The sequence below is a fragment of the Chlorocebus sabaeus genome, chromosome 25 (genome assembly GCF_047675955.1).
Source record: "Chlorocebus sabaeus isolate Y175 chromosome 25, mChlSab1.0.hap1, whole genome shotgun sequence".
NCBI lineage: Eukaryota > Metazoa > Chordata > Mammalia > Primates > Cercopithecidae > Chlorocebus > Chlorocebus sabaeus.
This window is the reverse complement of record NC_132928.1, coordinates 13567322-13584647: the sequence shown is the minus strand read 5'-3', so window position 1 is coordinate 13584647 and position 17326 is coordinate 13567322. Positions and strand designations below refer to the sequence as shown.

Below are 17326 nucleotides of genomic sequence, written 5' to 3'. Positions count from 1 at the left end.
AGAATGTTTCGTACGCCATGGTGGCCAAAGGCTACCAACTGTTTGATTGGCAAGAACTGGACATTTACGTCAGAACCATTTATACCTTTCATATTTTGTCATATATAGGCATGCATAAAAATATACCTAGTTCTCACTATAGAAGGTGGGTTTAATTTTTCTCAACAAATCTTTGTTCATGTTTATAAATCCCTAGTGAAAAAACATTCCTTTAGGTACATAACTGACTAACAGAGTCAAGATTTTGAAACCTGAGTGTGCAAAACCAGGCAAGTAGTACCAGTTTTAGACTAAACACATGTATATCTCTGGTCCTGCAACATCTTCATGAGGATGCAGAGGGATGACATGTCCACATCTCATAGGGCATCACTAGGAGCTGCTTCTTTGTATACCCGGCACTTTGTACACCTCCCTACCTTGTGAGCATTCATTTATATGGATATTTTCCCCAAGGGACTCTGACATCTTTGCGATCAAGAAGCAAGGAAATTCACTGTATATATAAGAGTGATGGAACCTAGTAGGCCATCAAAATACATACTTTGAATGAACAAATGCAAATTTTTTGCATGGCATGAGGTGGCTCCTGAAGTGATCTGGGTAAGCAATATTAATGACCTTCACTAGTGAAGTGCAGTCAAGGGGTTGTGTGGTGACAGCAGTCAGGGATGAGCAAGGATTAAATTGAAGACTGCTGCTCAGTATCCTGGCTGGCAGGGCTGAGTGGTGCAAATCCATGAGAGAGGGAATACAGGAGAAAGAGCAAGTAGAGAGACAGAGACCGTGAGGAGAAATCAACTTGGATATGCTGAGTTGAAGATGTAACACAAATTCAGGTGGAGGATTTTGTGAGAGGTCTCAGTTGGAAAATGTATTAAATACCCAGGAGCATTTTGATGATAACCAAGGCAGTGGAAGATTCTGATCATTTAGGAGGCCCGTGGTGGAGCCTAGAATCTACTTCTTCAATTGGTGCTCCCAAGATGGTTCTAAGAATCAGATAAGTTTGAGAAATACCATTTAAAATCTTTTGAAAGGGTTTATTTAGTTACACAAGAATGAAGTCTATCTTATTCTCCAATTGTATTTGTCTTCTGCAGCATATTCAGAAATTAGAAAGCAACCATTAGGTAGCATATATTGCCATGTGGGCCTAGTACCATTAACTTTGAATTGGGTATAATCCAGAAAAGAAAATTAAAAATTCTTTGGTCAAATGCAAGATCGACACTCCCAAAATAGAATCCCAGGCCCAGAACCTACACAGCTAGAAAAATATATTTTAGGAACAAATGCATTTTGAACAAATATATTGCAGGCACTGGATGGTATCATCTCTCTTGGTATCATTAAAGAGCCAGGGCTTTGGAGTATATATGCCACTGATCAAAGGTAATTTCCACAAGAGACATTAAATGAATTAAATATTATTGGGTACCAATAAAAAGTAGAACATTGTGTTAGGCTCTGTGGAGTGAAAGAGAAATTAATGATTTATGGTCCTTATCATCTGGTGGGAGTGTTTGACATATACCCAAATAACTTTAAGCACAGACTGAATGAAATTCCATTATGAAGGCATAGAAACAGGTCACATAGTCAAGAGAAGAGGGAAAGTTTACGTTAAACTTAAGGAACAGTAGAATGATTCCATAGAATAAGAGGCCTACGGTTAGCCTAGAAGAAGGAGTTGGATTTCTACAGGTAAAGACGGGGTGCTGATGGATGGGATTGTTAATCTCAGTTTTGTTTTCTTTTCTTTTTTTTCTTTTTCTTTTTTTTTTTTTTGAGACAGAGTCTTGCCCTGTCACCCAGGTTGGAGTGCAGTGACACGATCTCGGCTCACTGCAAGCTCTGCCTCCCAGGTTCACGCCATTCTCCTGCCTTAGCCTCCCCAGTAGCTGGGACTACAGGTGCCCACCACCACGCCTGGCTAATATTTTGTATTTTTAGTATAGACGGAGTTTCACCATGTTAGCTAGGATGGTCTCGATCTCCTGACCTTGTGATCTGCCCGCCTCAGCCTCCCAAAGCGCTGAGATTACAGGCATGAGTCACAGCGTCCGGCCTGTTAATCTCAATTTTCTAATCAAGGAAACTGGGGTCCATGGAAGTTAATGAATTTCCCAAGGTAACACAGTCACTGTACATTAGAAACAATTTTTTACTCCAGGACTATTTGACTCCACCCATGTTTCACAACCCAACATTAAGCCATAAATATTACAGCGTGGCTAGAAAGGAAGATATGTTACAAGGCAATGTGTATTCAGGTTGAGTCACAAGTTGGTAGTAACCTGAATACCAGACTAAAAATTTGGACTTTATTCTTTGGGCATTGGAGGAGAAGCATGGGGACTTTGAAGACAGATGGAGAGACAAGATGTTTTCCAACAATCAGATTATCCCTCTCTAGACAATCAACAAGAGAAACAAAATGCTAAAAAATTGGGGGAAAGTGGGGAGAAATAGTAAAAAAAGAGTAGTTTTTTAAAAAATAAAACTACCTTTTAAATGTCTAACCATTGTACCACAATTAAAATTCTAAAAATCCCACTGTGATTAAACACAAGACTTTGGAATACCATGGAAGTGCTAATACAAATCTCCAAAATCTTCCAAATTCTTCTTGCTTGATGAGTACATTGTAAAACTGCTTGCAAATATACAAAACATACACAAATACACAAAACATTCAAAGAGCTTTGAAATGTGGAAAATATTTCCCTGAACAATTGAAGATTCTGAGTTCAATTGTAGTTCCAATTGCATTTACCAATTGGGATGGAGGGAAGTGTTCTACTATGCAAATCACGTAATAGCATTTCACAGCAATCTGATTGAAATAAATCATTAACATTTTCATTGTCACCTATGAACTAGAGTTCTTTGTGGAGTAAGAATCATAACAAGATGGTTGATTGCTTAATATAATGTCAAATAGGTATCCATTTATTTTTTCTTGGAAAATTTGTAATAGTACAGGAATAACTTCAATAGCACAGATAATAACTCACTCTGATTATTAGAATTCTCTCCATTACCTCAAATATATCTAGTGCATTTGCCAAAAGTTTAATTAAAATGAGATGGCTGGAATAATTAATATCATAGTAAACACAAGACAAACTAATAAGACTGTAACTTTTTTCTTTCATTCTTTGTGCCTATGCTAAAAGAGTCCATTTCAATTTTCAGTAATGAGTTACTTAAAAGAGTTTCTATGATATTAAAAGTCTTCTTGATATTTGTCTCAAAGAGGAATGAAATTTAATGTCAAGTAAGCTTCCATCATTGTGAAACAATGGTACTATGTTATGTGAATCTTAAAGATATTTCCACTAAACGAATAAAGCAATTTCTACTCAAAACTACTATAAATTCTTCATAATGAGGTTTTATTTTAGTGAAACATAACTGACTAACTTAATTTACTAAACTGGACAAAAACATATATATTGCTTAGAAATGCACAAAACTTGCTTCCAGCTAAACATGTATAAATATATGTGTGTTTAATCTATGCGTTGTTTAAAAACTGCATGTTGGAATATTTATAAATAGTACATTAAAAAATACAGAGTTCCAAGTGGCCTCTTTTAAAATAAACTTATTAAATCAAAAGCATTTTGACACCATATGTACATGAACTTTCCACCTCTCTCCTTCTCTGAGGAAGAACTAATGGCTTTTAAAAACAGAAAGTCATTGAAAATACAATGTCACTCTCACTACGGCATTTTTTGGGAATCCTCCCCATTTGCTCTCTTCACCTCTCCTGGAGCATATTAAACAATAAGATGCAGTACACAAGAACTATCAAAAGGGAGCACTTTTGAGCCACCAAAATTGTGTGTTAGCCTAAAAACCACAATCTCCCCAACTACAGACAATGATACTATCTTAGGTATTTTATGTGCTAAAATGATCATTAAAAATTAAGCACCACATATAAGCTGCCATTTAGAATATTAATTTACCTTTGCTAATCATCTTTTTAACTTGAGGCTAAAAGAGTTCACTTACCATTCGGATATTCAGGCTCTGTCCAGGAGACATTAAAGGAGTCAGGTGAATATGAGTGGACTTTGGGGGCTGGCACGCCTTCGGGTATGTCCTCGTCAGTTAGGGCCTCACTGGCCTCACTCACTGTGCACCCACCACCGGTGCAAGCCTAAACAGAGATGCAAAAATGCGCACTTCACTCTTGGTCCCAAAAGTTTTCATGAACATTGAGGAAAGAGAATTCACAATAAGAGTTTCAGATTTTGTTATATAGTGCTACCTTTACTCCCCCAAAATAAATTCATTTCAATGTTAAGATTTAACATTTATTTAGTTTGCTTTATAAGGCATAAGATAACCATCCCCAATAGTTAGAGAATAACCGAGACAGTATGAATGTATGAATTAGGGAAGCATCCTAAGTGAGAGCCTAGGAGATGTAGGGCATATATTGACTGGATAAACAGCCCTGCTGAAGTTAGCCTTGCACAAAGCTTCCCAGAGTGAATTAAACACACACACACACACACACACACACACAAACACACACACACACACACACAGCATGTGTACACATAACATAAGTAAAGTACTAGAGGATGAAGACTACTTGAAGGTAAAGCAACTGACTTCTAGGGAAGAAAAGATGTGCAGCAAATACAATTGCCTTTTATTTCTACAGTGTGACCAATATGTTTATAGTATAACACCAAGTAAAACGAAATAAAACAATGTTTCTCATAAAACAATAAATACAAGGCAATTGTTGAGTGAATGTTTAATGGCTTAAAGGATCACATAATTTACTTATGTGTCAGAGTAGATAGGCTTCATCAAAACATGTCTGACAAATTTAATATGATCACAGAACTCTCTGTTCCCTAATTACGTATCACTAATGTCAGAAATGGTAACATGAATGTTACAGAAATTTCTGTGTACACCTTCAGAGTAAACTGTAAATATATTTTTTAAACTTACTGGACAAGCAATTTTCCAGGAAATTGATACATACATTAAGGGGTATTTTAGCCCATATTCGCTAGCAAATATTAGTAATTTTATGCTAGTGTAACAATGATATTTGAAAACTATACTTAAGCTTGGTTCAGTATCTCTTCAAGTTACAATTTCAATTGATACAACGAAGTTTAAAAATATTTCAAAAAGTACTAAATTTTACCAAAATCAAAAAGAAAATAAAGCAAAATCATAAGACAGTGTAAAAAAGCAAGTTATTTAGCTCACTTTTGTGTAAGATAGATATTACTAAGATAAAAAGTTAAAGGGTCTCTTTCTTTAGGCAACTCCTCTGATTTCTCAGTTTGATACTGAGGGAGTGATTTTGTGATTCTTAAAGCAGTAAATATTCTTTTCCATAAAGACAGAAGGAGGCTGACCGATTTTTAGATTTTTTAAAAATATCGGAGTAAACCACTATTTGCAACGTTGTTGAAACTTGTTGCAAATTCTTCATTATAAGCATAAACAATAGTTTATGGTCAACAAACATGGATATTCATCTCACTTGCTATTACAAGACTACAGCAGTAGCCCATTTCTTCAGGATAATTTCTTACCAGCTTAAGCAAGTTTCAGATGAGTTAAATCGTGGTCTGGGCATGAAATTGCAGTAAGATTGGGTACCTAATTAACCTCTGTGGGTTTCCTCTAATTCTCAGCTGTGGCATGTGCCTTTCTATGCAAGAGAAAAACCATACCCCTCTTGAGAATGGAATCTTTGCAAATGTGGCCCAACTCTGACTCAAAACTTTAGGACAAGTCACTGTTAGCTCAAAAAATAACTGCCCAACGATTAAAATAGAAAAAAAAAGTTGAAGACCCCAGACATTTCAAATGTGCTAAAAGTCCACAAGAAAATATGGCAGGAAAAGAGGTCATATGAGACAGCTGAGTTATCAAAGGAAAAACGGTCAAAGACAAATTCTTCCCACTTCTCAGGGAGAAAAAAAAAAATCCATTCATTTGCATTTTTCAGATTTTTTTCCCTTAGAAGGGAAAAATGTTGCAGCTTCTTATTGTTAAACTTGTAAAACACTGGGATTTAACTCTGATGGTCTATTTGTCACTATTTTTTTCTTCGTTGTGTGCTGAGATATTTCCCCTGCTAACGTTCCCCAAATAAATTCTGTACTATACAACATATAAGTGTATATTTTTTAAACAGAGTGTGAATTAAAATTTACTTTGTTTTGAGGATTTTATTATGTCTTCTAGGATAAGTAAAAACATCCTTTGGTTTAGAAGGACTGTTTCTTATGCTATGTCATCTGAGATCCATAAACCGGTAACTTGACAAAGAAATCTCTCAAGAATATAAGGCATTTATGAAAGATTTTTTCTTGTAAGTGAAATTATTTATAAAGAGGCTGCTGAAATAACAGAATTACCTGCAAATTATTTTATTTTGTTTTGCCCACATTCTTTTTGGATGCATTTAGAGGGTTCTAAGTAAGCAACACAATACCTTAGTTCCTTTGATGGGAAAATAAATGTTCTTAAAGTTGCTTCCAATTGGTCTAATCTGACATCATCTAAATGAAATTGAACCAATCAGTATCTTGTTTGACCTGCCCACACCAGAGGCCACTGCATTCAATACAGCTGAATGCTGATTAAAATTCTGATTTGGAAAAACTAAACAAAATGTTGGTGTTGATTAAAGATGCCTTTATGAAATGGCAAGGTCTCTGAAAGCCTGACAGCCATTAAAATAAGTTGTTTTCACTCATCTCTTTCAGCTTTTCTTAGTTATAGCCATTTTGAAAAATTCATAAAGGCATAACTCTGCCTTGAAATGATGAGTAACATCTGAGCAAATAAGGGATTCAATTTTGGTACAATAAAATGCATAAATAATAAACTTGTATCAATTATTTTTGAAATCATGACTATTAAGACAATCCAAAACCAGCATTCCTTTTTTGTTGTTGTTGAGATGGAGTCTTGCTGTGTTGCCCAGGCTGGAGTGCAGAGGCAGATCTCAGATCACTGCAACCTCTGCCTCTTGGGTTCAAGGGTTTCTCATGCCTCAGCCTCCCGAGTAACTGGGATTATATGCTTGCAGCACCACGTCCGGCTATTTTTTGCATTTTAAGTAGAGATGTGTTTTCACCATGTTGGCCAGGCTGGTCTTGAACTCCTGGCCTCGAGTCACCTGCCCACGTGGGCCTCCCAAAGTGCTAGGATTACAGACGTGAGCCACTGTGCCCGGACCAAACTAGCATTCTCTTTTCCAGTAAATTTTCAGGTCCATAGGGATTGAGGGCGTTAAGAGTGCAACATATTTTAAAACATAAAGAAAAAGAAAAAGGCCACTTGATCCATAATTACTTAAAAAGTTAAGCCATTTCCAGGAATCTTTCGGGAACATATAATACTTAGAATTCATCAAGTTACAAATGGCTAGCAGTAGTATGAAAATTATCAAACAACACCTATCTTGATAGCTGTCTGTATTAATAGCTTCTTTATTTTATTTTTAAAGTATTGTCTTCTTTATTAGGAGCTATCACATTTCAAAATAGCCTTTGTTGAGTGTAGCAACATATTATGCTATTTTTTTTTCTTGCAGTGGAAAGAGTATGTTTTGGAACCACACCATTCCTAATTCCAATGCTTCCAAGCAAATTACTGAATTCATATCAAAAGTTTTAGAACCTTTACGAAATGATGTCCTTGGTGGTTATGCATTCAGGAATTGTTTGCTCAGCTTCTGGTTTCCAGTAGGCCCTGTGCTTGAAACTGCAGATTGAATTTTGAAAGATTCAGTCCTTATGTTTCAGCAGTTTATAATCCAGTCGAATGTGAAAACTAAACGATGTTACGTGAAGTAACGTACCTGCTCCAAGCCTAGAGTAAATCATAGTGGTTCAAATCCCCATGTATCTTCCTCTATTCCAAGTGCTGCTTAAAGGCTTTGTTATCTTATGTTTTGTTTTCCAGCTCTTAGTCAACATGCCATAATGATCTATAAAAGCAACTCCACTTTGCTGAGAACCTGCTCTCAATCTATGAATCTAATGACCTTGAAAGCCAGTTATTATATTGAAACTGTGAAATATATAGTAATCCCTCAATTAACCAGGATGAACCTAAAATGTTTTGGTTCATTTAATTTACTGTTTGGTAACAGAGTTAAGTAAAAAACCTGTTAGTTGAATCTTTCCTGAAAATATATTATTTTCTGCCCTAATAAATATAGTGAACTTGAAAATAATGTGAGCAAGTTTATTTCCCCACCAAGAGTTAAGGCAAGGATTTTCACATCTTTACAACGTCTCACATCAACACTATTCAGGGGCTGACAGATAGCATTTGACTCCATAGAACAGTGTTTGGGGTTACTTTTTTTAGCATCATAGAATATTATGGCTGAGAGACATTAAAAATCGTTTAGTTCAATGTTCTAATTTTAGACTTGAAGAAAATAAAACTCAGTGAGGTTAAGTGAATTTGCCTTAGGTCACACAGTTAGTAGCAAAATCTGAATTAATACTCAGGGCAGAGGACTCCTAATCTACCAGTATGTATTTTCAAGGTATTAAGGATTTATAAAATATAGGAGATTGATATGAATTCTGATTGACCGCACAGCACATCCTAAAATCTGCCCTAGGAATAGAATCTGTTTTATGTGATTTGCCTACTTCTGATAAAAACCAAGAGCACGATTTCGGTTTAATTTTGGTTGCTTCCAAAAAATTAAGACTCTTCCTGATTTTGATACTACCATTATTTTGAAAATAGTTTGCATTTCTGTGTTAGCATTTGAAAATCAAGTTATTATATTTCTTACTTAATGGGTAATAAAACTGTAAGTAACCAAAGTGCTGTTTTGAAAACTCTGCTGTGCGGAACACCTAGGCACACGGAGTCAGTTTTGAACGGTATTTTTTACCACTGTCTGATTGCCCTTGTTTTGTGGTGTTAAGTCAGACAGTTAGCAATAGTTGAATGTAGTTTATTTTCTCATAGTGTAATATTTAGAGCATTCAAGAGCATGTTAAGTAAAATGAATGCATACACAGTGTCTACATAAATGTAAATTTATTCATAATCAAGAGCAGAATATTTTCTATGGCATTTATCAAAGCAAATATCCTTATATAGGTATTGCTATAAAATGAAGAGTGTGTTTAAAACAAATAGGGACAATCTCATGTTTATATTCAGTTATTTTCAGATGTGCTATTAAACTTAAAAAAGATTATATTTCATCAAAAAACAAAAGGAACTACTGAGTATAAATTCCACAGTAATATCAAGGTCTTTTAAAAGACCTTTGTGTAAAAGTGCTATTTTGCATTAAAAAAAAATGCTATTGTCTGTCTAAAGGAACCTCTAAACTATGTTGGTTCTGGAGTTTTATTAAGTGACTGTTCTTCTGAGATATGAGCATAATATAAACCAGAATGTAACAACAATCAAGAATATTTGACGGTCATTTAAACTTCCATTTAAAAATATAGGATCTAAATTTTCGTACTGTGCATTGTTTTTTAAATGAATACAAATGCCACAGAGAAATAACCTTATTAATCCTAGCACTTTAGAAAAAGTTCTTAACAATTACGATGTTCTACAAGTAATTTAAAAATGTTGATAATTCCAACTTTGACTTGGGAAAATCTACTGACTCAGGCTGTTATTCTATCATTTTGAATAATATAAAATAAATGTGTAGGTATTAGATCAACAGAATTCACATTTAGGATGGGAAGTGAGTTTTCAGTATAAATAGCAATACATGAGGATTTTGATTTTTCAGTTTTTTTTTTTTTTTTGAGAGAGAGAAAGAAAAGATAGGACAAAAGGAGAGGGAGAAGAAGTGGAAATGAAGTGGAATGGGAACAGAGAAAGTGATGGAAATAAACTTACTCCCAGCTTGATGAGATATTTATTACCAGGTAAAAGGTATTGTAGCATATGATCCTGGAAAAGTTCTGTACTATTATAGATGACACTCCAAATTGTAAAATCATCTGTGTGATTTGAAACATATAATATATAGCGTTCCAGAATCCCACTTATTTTTCTTGGTTGTTTCCACCTGGGAATGGTAAAATGCAGCATTATCATTCATTCAAGTCAGAACTAAAATATGCAGGATTTTCAAAGGACACGTTTGAACTTGGATTTGTGACGCTTTTTAAATAAAATATAAATATCAAAATTGATTCATTTAAAATAAGCCACTGAAGTAGTTATCCAATGCCTATTCTGAGGGGCAAAAATAAAATATGATATGACTCCTGCCGTCTGGTTACTTATAATTTTAATTAGCTAACAATACAAAAATGTATAAGTGAGTATTTATTTTGAATTTAAGCTGTAGAACAAAAACTTCAGAAGTAGAACATCTGAGAACTTAGATACGGGGAAAAGAGGGAATAATATAATTGTCCTGGAAAATCCAGGAATCCAACATAGGGTTAATATGTAATTATAGAAAACAGTGACATTGATGGTTGGAAGAGCTGAAACAATCAGGCAGGACTTCTTGAATGAAGTGACACACTACTTAGGTACATAAGATTTTATTCTTAACAGATGAATTGGATTTGGATAGGTAGAAGGAAGAACAGAGGGCGTTTCAGATGAGGGTTACAACATAGCAGTGGAAATGAGAAGGGCAAATCAAAGAACAGACAGGAAATTGTTAAGCTGAGAAATACTTGAGTCGTGGGAGATCTTTTTGGCTAAGTCACGTGGCTTGGCTTAGTGGCACACGAAGCCAACAGGAGAATTTAGACATGGAACAATGAGATGTAAATCATAATATTTTTCAGCTTGAATAAATGTCATAATTCATTCAGCCTAAACTTTTATTTTAGAGATAAGAAAACTGAGACCAGGAGAGATAAATATGAACAAGTATTAACTCTTGATAAGAGAGAGCTATTAGATTTTAGCTCAGTAAAATAGTACACCTTATACCTTATGTATTAGGAAATGGGCAAGAATCACTTATACCAGAAATCATCTGAACATGCCTATATGTGAAATTTCCTTTCTGATATCAGTTGCAGGTAATAAGGGAATAAGAAGGTCCTGGTTTATACTCAAAAAGATATAAATACTTTCTAATTCCAAATCATTACAAATAATGCCCCATATATAAAAAGTTCAAGGCAGTCATGAAAGTGATCAGTTTTTCCTTTACTAAAGTTTGCATGGAATCTGTGTACCTATGTGGCTCAGCCTGATTGCATAAAGACAAAATGGAAATTAGGCTGGCAAGTGATAATCAAAGGTTCCCAGATCCACTGAACTAATCACTTCTATGCATTTAATCACAATAAAATTAATTTTATGTCACAAACTCCTCCCCTGATTAAACTCACTGGGATTCTTGCATGAACCAGCATGAGAGAAAGACAACATTTCTACTTACTGTACGTGTATAGTTCTAGAATCCAGGACAGTCAGAATTGGGGAATCCACGTGTTCTGGTGGCAGCTGTGCTGTGTACAGTAGGACCCAGGAACTGTTTGTACAGCCCACATGTGTGCATGCACTGAGTAGAAACTGGTGGGGTGTAAATACTGCTAAATCTAGGGGGTAGGGAGAAACAAGAATTTACTTAGCATTATACTTCTTATGAGGAGATTTCACTCCTCCACTATAGTCCTACCTCAAAGAATTGCTAAGGTAAGGCTTAAAATATGAATAAATTGCCATAAAAATCAATAGCAATACCATACAGAGTGCTTCATCCCTTAAATACACTCTGGTTATGTTTAAATAGACAAGTGTCAATCAAACTCTTGTTTTGACTTTTTCATTTTAACAGTTTTACTGTTTTCTGGAATGTCTGTGACCAAGTAATTCATTTGCTAAGTTTAGTCTTAGTTCAATGGCTCTGTTTAAAAATAAATGAGATATTTAAATTATTTTAAAGCACATTTGAAGACAACAGGAGTTGCCTTTGAAATGCAAATACATAGCTTGTAACAATGACTTTGAGCTTGTAATTCCGTTTGTCAGATTTCTTTCTTCTCCTGTCCACCACCTGACTATTATTTGACCTTCAAATTGTCGAGGTGAAGTGCAGATACCTATTTCTTCCTTATGATGTCCCTAACACTCCTTGCTGTCACCCCAGCACAAGATGGAGCTATTAGCCTCTTCTCTTTATCTTTGTACATACTTTTAGCTTAACACTTAAAAACACTACCTCATGACTATCTGATACACTAAATACCTTAAGAGCAGGAATGGTAATAAATTCATTTTGCATTCTTAGTATGTAGCACAATACCTGGCACATTGTAGGTTTTGAATATGTGTTTTTGAATGAATGAATAATTAATGAATGAGATGAACTAGGTCTGAAAGATGACCATGAGAGTAGGGTAGTGCCCTAGGCCGAAAGAATTTCTCCCTCCCCTGAACTTCTCTCGTGTTTTGTATTGCCTGTCTTTCTAATAGATACCACATTCTCTTGTATTAGATTAAACTAATCTGTAATATACTAACTCAATTCTGAAATATCCTGAACATTTCACTACACTTGGTAATCTAACCAAAGTTCAGCCAGGTGTACCAAGACTTACACATCATTAATACTTTAACACTACCAGAAACAATCGTTATTTTCTGAAATATTTTTAAAATAAATTAGTCACAATTTAAGTAACCCACATTCTTAAATCTCATTAACTATGAACCACCACAATTTCATGTTGAAGAGATTAATGAAATGCAACCTAATTCAGGCAAACAGATTTTTCATTGCACTGATAACAAAAGTAAACTGGGGAAAGAACACTTTGGTTTTCATGCAAAGTATAATCAATTGGTTAAACATGTAGTTCACTAGAAGAGAGATTAAAAAAATAATTTACAGTAAATATAGTTACCTTAGAACAAAAAGTTATCAACAAGAAGAGACTCTTAATGCTTTTGATTAAACCTTGTTTTCTTTACAAATTCTATCCTACAGGAATCCAATGGTTGCAAGTTGAGATGGGGCACTCCCAATGAATGTAGTGCAAACATACACTTCAAGGACATTTTGAAGCTTGTGGTGAAGCAGTGTGGCATTGCCAGGGACTGCTGAGAGATGGCAGCAACAGTTGCACTATGTGAGCACGACTGAGACAGAACTGGGGTGCCTTCATTTGGATCAACATTCTAGGAAACTTATGAAGTTAAAATCATTAGAGCAGTGGCCTCAGGTGCTACCGAGAGAGTAGACTATTATTTACTGAGAGAAAACTTCATGCAAAGCAAAACACCTACCACCGGGGCCAATCTTGGCCAAAATTATAATGTGTTTATATGCTAACATATTGTATCTGTCATTTCCCTGCTCTCTTCATCTTCTCTCTCTGGTGACCTTTCTCTCTCTCATTGTTCTCATCTGTCTGAATTCCTTGTCCTCCCTGAAAAAGAGAAGCTGGGGATTTGATTTTAAGTCCCGTTGCAGGAGCAAAAACCAAGGAGGTCACCAAGCTTAGAGGAATTCCTGGTGGGTAAGTCAGTGCAATTGGAGAAAACCTATAGTGTTTCAACTGAGAACACATCCACCTTGCTGAAAGAACATGCTCCAGCCAGAAATTATATTCGAAGTGGCCAAATCCATGTGACCTTGAAATATACAATGGCCATATCAGATTGTCTTGGTCAGCCGCAACTGAGACTGGATGTTACAAAATTCTTTGGCCAGTGAACTCTTTGGAGTGGGACAGTTTTTCCTTCTTTCTTACATTCTGCTTTGCTGGGGCAGGGATTTAGCTACCCAATTTGTAGGTGGTGGAGAAGTTACTCCATTCAAAAAGGCCTGATGCTTGCTTGCATATGTTTCCATGGTACAGACTTGCATATCTGGAACTCAGGTATCTCAAGGTAGGACTTAGGTCTCTCAAGAATGCAACATCATAGTATCACATACCACAGTGTCTGCTTATCACAGAGTGCCCCACTCACCTTTCCCCTATAAACTGCATGCTTTGAAGGTGACTGTGATCACCTAAGCCCTAAACCCACCCAGAATATCTGCCTCAGATGGAAGGAGATTCCTGAAGCAATTAGTTCAGGGTTTGTTATCCATGCCCAGATTCTTCCATGGAGCGGGAAGTGTTCATTTCTAGAATAATTGGGACTGGGAGTGGGGGGTCAGGATGGGAAGTAAGTATACTTAGAAGGGTCATGTTGCTTGAGAGGGCTGGAATGGCTAGTCAGCCAGGATTGAAATAGGGATAGTTCAGTTGAGCTTGTCAAATCCTCCATCCCTAGTTAGGATTTACCTCTAGATTATCCAAGGTATTGTGAAGTGTATGGGTAAGAAAGGTGTTGCATTTTAGAAGATAGCATGTCTTTAAAGTGAATGTGTAACAGAGTTTAAGATGTTCATGCTGCATTACATGAAAATTGCTGCAGAAAACACAGAACAGAGGAAGGAGAATCAGAAGTTCTGGGTAATTTTAATAGGTAAGAGTCAGCAGAGGCCTCATTGGGAAGGTGACATTTTGAGCAAAGACCTGAAGGGGGGATGAGTGTAAAAGTTGTGGGAATTTTTGGGTTGGACCATTCAAAGATAGGGAACACGCAGAGCAAAGCCATGGAAAGAGAGACATGCCTGACACGCTTGAGGACTAGCAGGGAGGCTGATGTTGATGGATCAGAACAAATTAGAAAGAAGTAAATCAAAGATTATATTAGAGATTTAATGAGGGGCCAGTTCATGCAGGCCTTGTAGGTCTTTGTAAGAATTTTGGTTTTTAATCTAAGAGGTTCTCCTTAGGGAGCCACCAAGGATTTTGGACAGAGCTGTCTTGCAATCAAACATGGACTTCATGAGTATCATTCTGGCTGCTAGATGACATATTGATGGTAGTGAGCAAGAGCATAAGAATAAATCTCACTGAAGAGGCTATCTGTAATATTAAGTAAGTGGAGGCCAGTGTAATAATCAGGTAAGAAGTGGTTGGATTCTGAATATGTTTTAAAGGCAAAGCTAACAGGCTTTCCTAGTGCATTGTAGGTAGAGTATGAAAGTGGAAACTCAGAGTTGATTCCAAGGCTTTTGACCTGAGCAAAGGGAAGGATAAAGTAACCATTTTATTGGTTGAGGGAGGCATGGAGCAGAAGATAAGAATTCATATAATGAATGCCAATTAGATATTTGCTATGTTAGTTTGATAAACAAGAGGAGATTGTCGAGATATTTAAACAGAAGTTTGGAATTACAGGAAGAGTTTATGGCTTGAGATATAATTTGGTAAGTCATTATCATATAGATGGCTAGGAGTGCAAATGGTGTGAGTGTAGATACAAAAGAGAAAAGGTATAAGAACCAAAACCTTGGGATACCAACATAAAAGACACCAAACGAGTAAAGGAGAAATCAATCAAGGAGACAGAGGGTGACCAGTAAGGTATGAGAAGAACATTGAGATTATGGTGTCTTGAAAGTCAAATGAAGTAATTTTTAAGACTTAAAGGTGAAATAAGATGAGAACTAAAAATTGCCCATTGGGTATAGCAATATGGCAGTCATCAGTAATTGCACAATTGAAGTTTCAGTGAACTTGTCGGCACCAAAGCCTGATTTGAGTGGGCTTATAAGGAAATAGAAGAGGAATTAGAGACAGTGAATATAACGAACATTTTCAAAAAGTTCTGTGGCAAAGGAAAACAGATAAATGAAGCAATAAATAAAAGGTGAGTAGAATCAAGAGAAGATTTTTAAAGTAATTTAAATGAGAGAAAAATTTATGTTGCATGAGATGGGGTGACCCAACAGCAAAGGGAAAACTAGACACGGATGAAAGAGAAAAAAATTGCTGGAGTTTTGTCCTTGAATATGTGAAAGAGGAGAATCTAGTTCAAAAGTGAAAGAGTTGAACTTGGAACAGAGACAATCTATAGTAATGGGAGAGAATGCACACTATGTGGGTGCCAATGCTGGTGGATGGGCAGAGGATAGCAGAGTCTATGGGAATTATCCTCTAACTACTTCAGTTTTCCCAGTGAAGAATGCAAGATCATTCACCATGAGTGATCTTTTGATTCTTCAGAGTAACACCCTGCAGTGCCCTTCTTTTGCGCTTACAATGAAATCTAATAATGGTCAATAAGATCCTATTTGACTTAGCATTCTCCCCATTTTTTTTCATACACTAGCCCTAGGCATTTTTCTGTACTTCTAACACAACAAGTTCACCCTTCTGGGCCTTTGCAGGTGCTGCTCCTTCTAACTGAAATCTAGTTTCTCCTTCTTTGTGCTTGGATTGCTCTTTCTTATGCTTCAGGCTCATCCTTCTATGAGTGGTCTTTCTTGATAATTGAACAATATGGCCACCATCATCCCCAGGTTCTTGTCATATCACCTTATTTAGTGCCATATCATAATTACTAAAACAAGTCTGAAATTGTCTTTTCATTTATGTCTTGATATTATATCCTTCCCAGAAGAATGTAAACTTCTTGAGTTCAGAGAAATATTTTTTATCATGTTCACCAGGATATCTCCAGGATTGGTGTGATGACTAACTCACGTGATTTTACTTGTTGAAAATGAATGAGCAAGACCAGAGGGATACCTCTATGCCCTCTACACATTTTGCCATTTTTTTTCCTCAGAAATATAGTACTGTCTAAAAATATTTTAAAATCTTCAAGAATATAATGAATACAATTGTCAGGCCAATGGAGGGGTCTATAGTTGTAAGATAAAGGAGATTTACCATTAAATACAAGAAAAAGGCAAAGCTGTACCCACCTGAAGGCCAAAACGTAATTTTAAAATACCAGTGCTTCATTGTAAAAGAAATAAACAATAAAAACAAATAAAAACAAAATAGGAGATAGTGGTATACCAAAATGTTAACAATATTTTTCTTAGAGTAAGTGCATATAGATTTAATTTTTATTACATATATTTTTCAAATTTTCTGTGATATATATTTATACCATAGATGGAGAAAAATAGCAATAGTTAATCAATATCAATTCATTACTTAAAAGAAGATATGCCCCAAACGTAGTTAACGCATGCCCCATTACATCTCCGGTCACACTGCTTCTCTTCTCTATGACTTCAGCGTTGGCTCAGTTTTCTTTTCAATCATAATCCCTTTTTGGCAACTCTAACATCCTCAATAATGACTCATCTCTGAATTTGGCTTTACTTTAACTTCCTCAAATGCAATGCCCTTCACCTCTACTTCATTTATTCATCATTCCGCATAGTTACACCTACTACTTGATAATCTTCAGGTGATTTCCAAGATTCTAAATCTAAATCCTGCACTCTGTGACCACAAACTTGTTACCTCCCACCTCTTCC

At 35.8% G+C, this 17326-nt stretch overlaps 1 protein-coding gene across 1 annotated transcript in view; it reads right to left on the bottom strand.

The window, feature by feature from the left end:
- Nucleotides 1-17326, bottom strand: part of USH2A (usherin) — a 785943-nt gene that overhangs the window by 357952 nt on the left and 410665 nt on the right. The window contains exons 32-34 of the mRNA XM_007988447.3: nt 11426-11585; nt 9910-10081; nt 4030-4177 (exon numbers count right to left, since the gene is read on the bottom strand). Of these exons, the coding sequence (XP_007986638.3) occupies nt 4030-4177; nt 9910-10081; nt 11426-11585 (480 nt within the window). The remainder of the gene's footprint in view (nt 1-4029; nt 4178-9909; nt 10082-11425; nt 11586-17326) is intronic.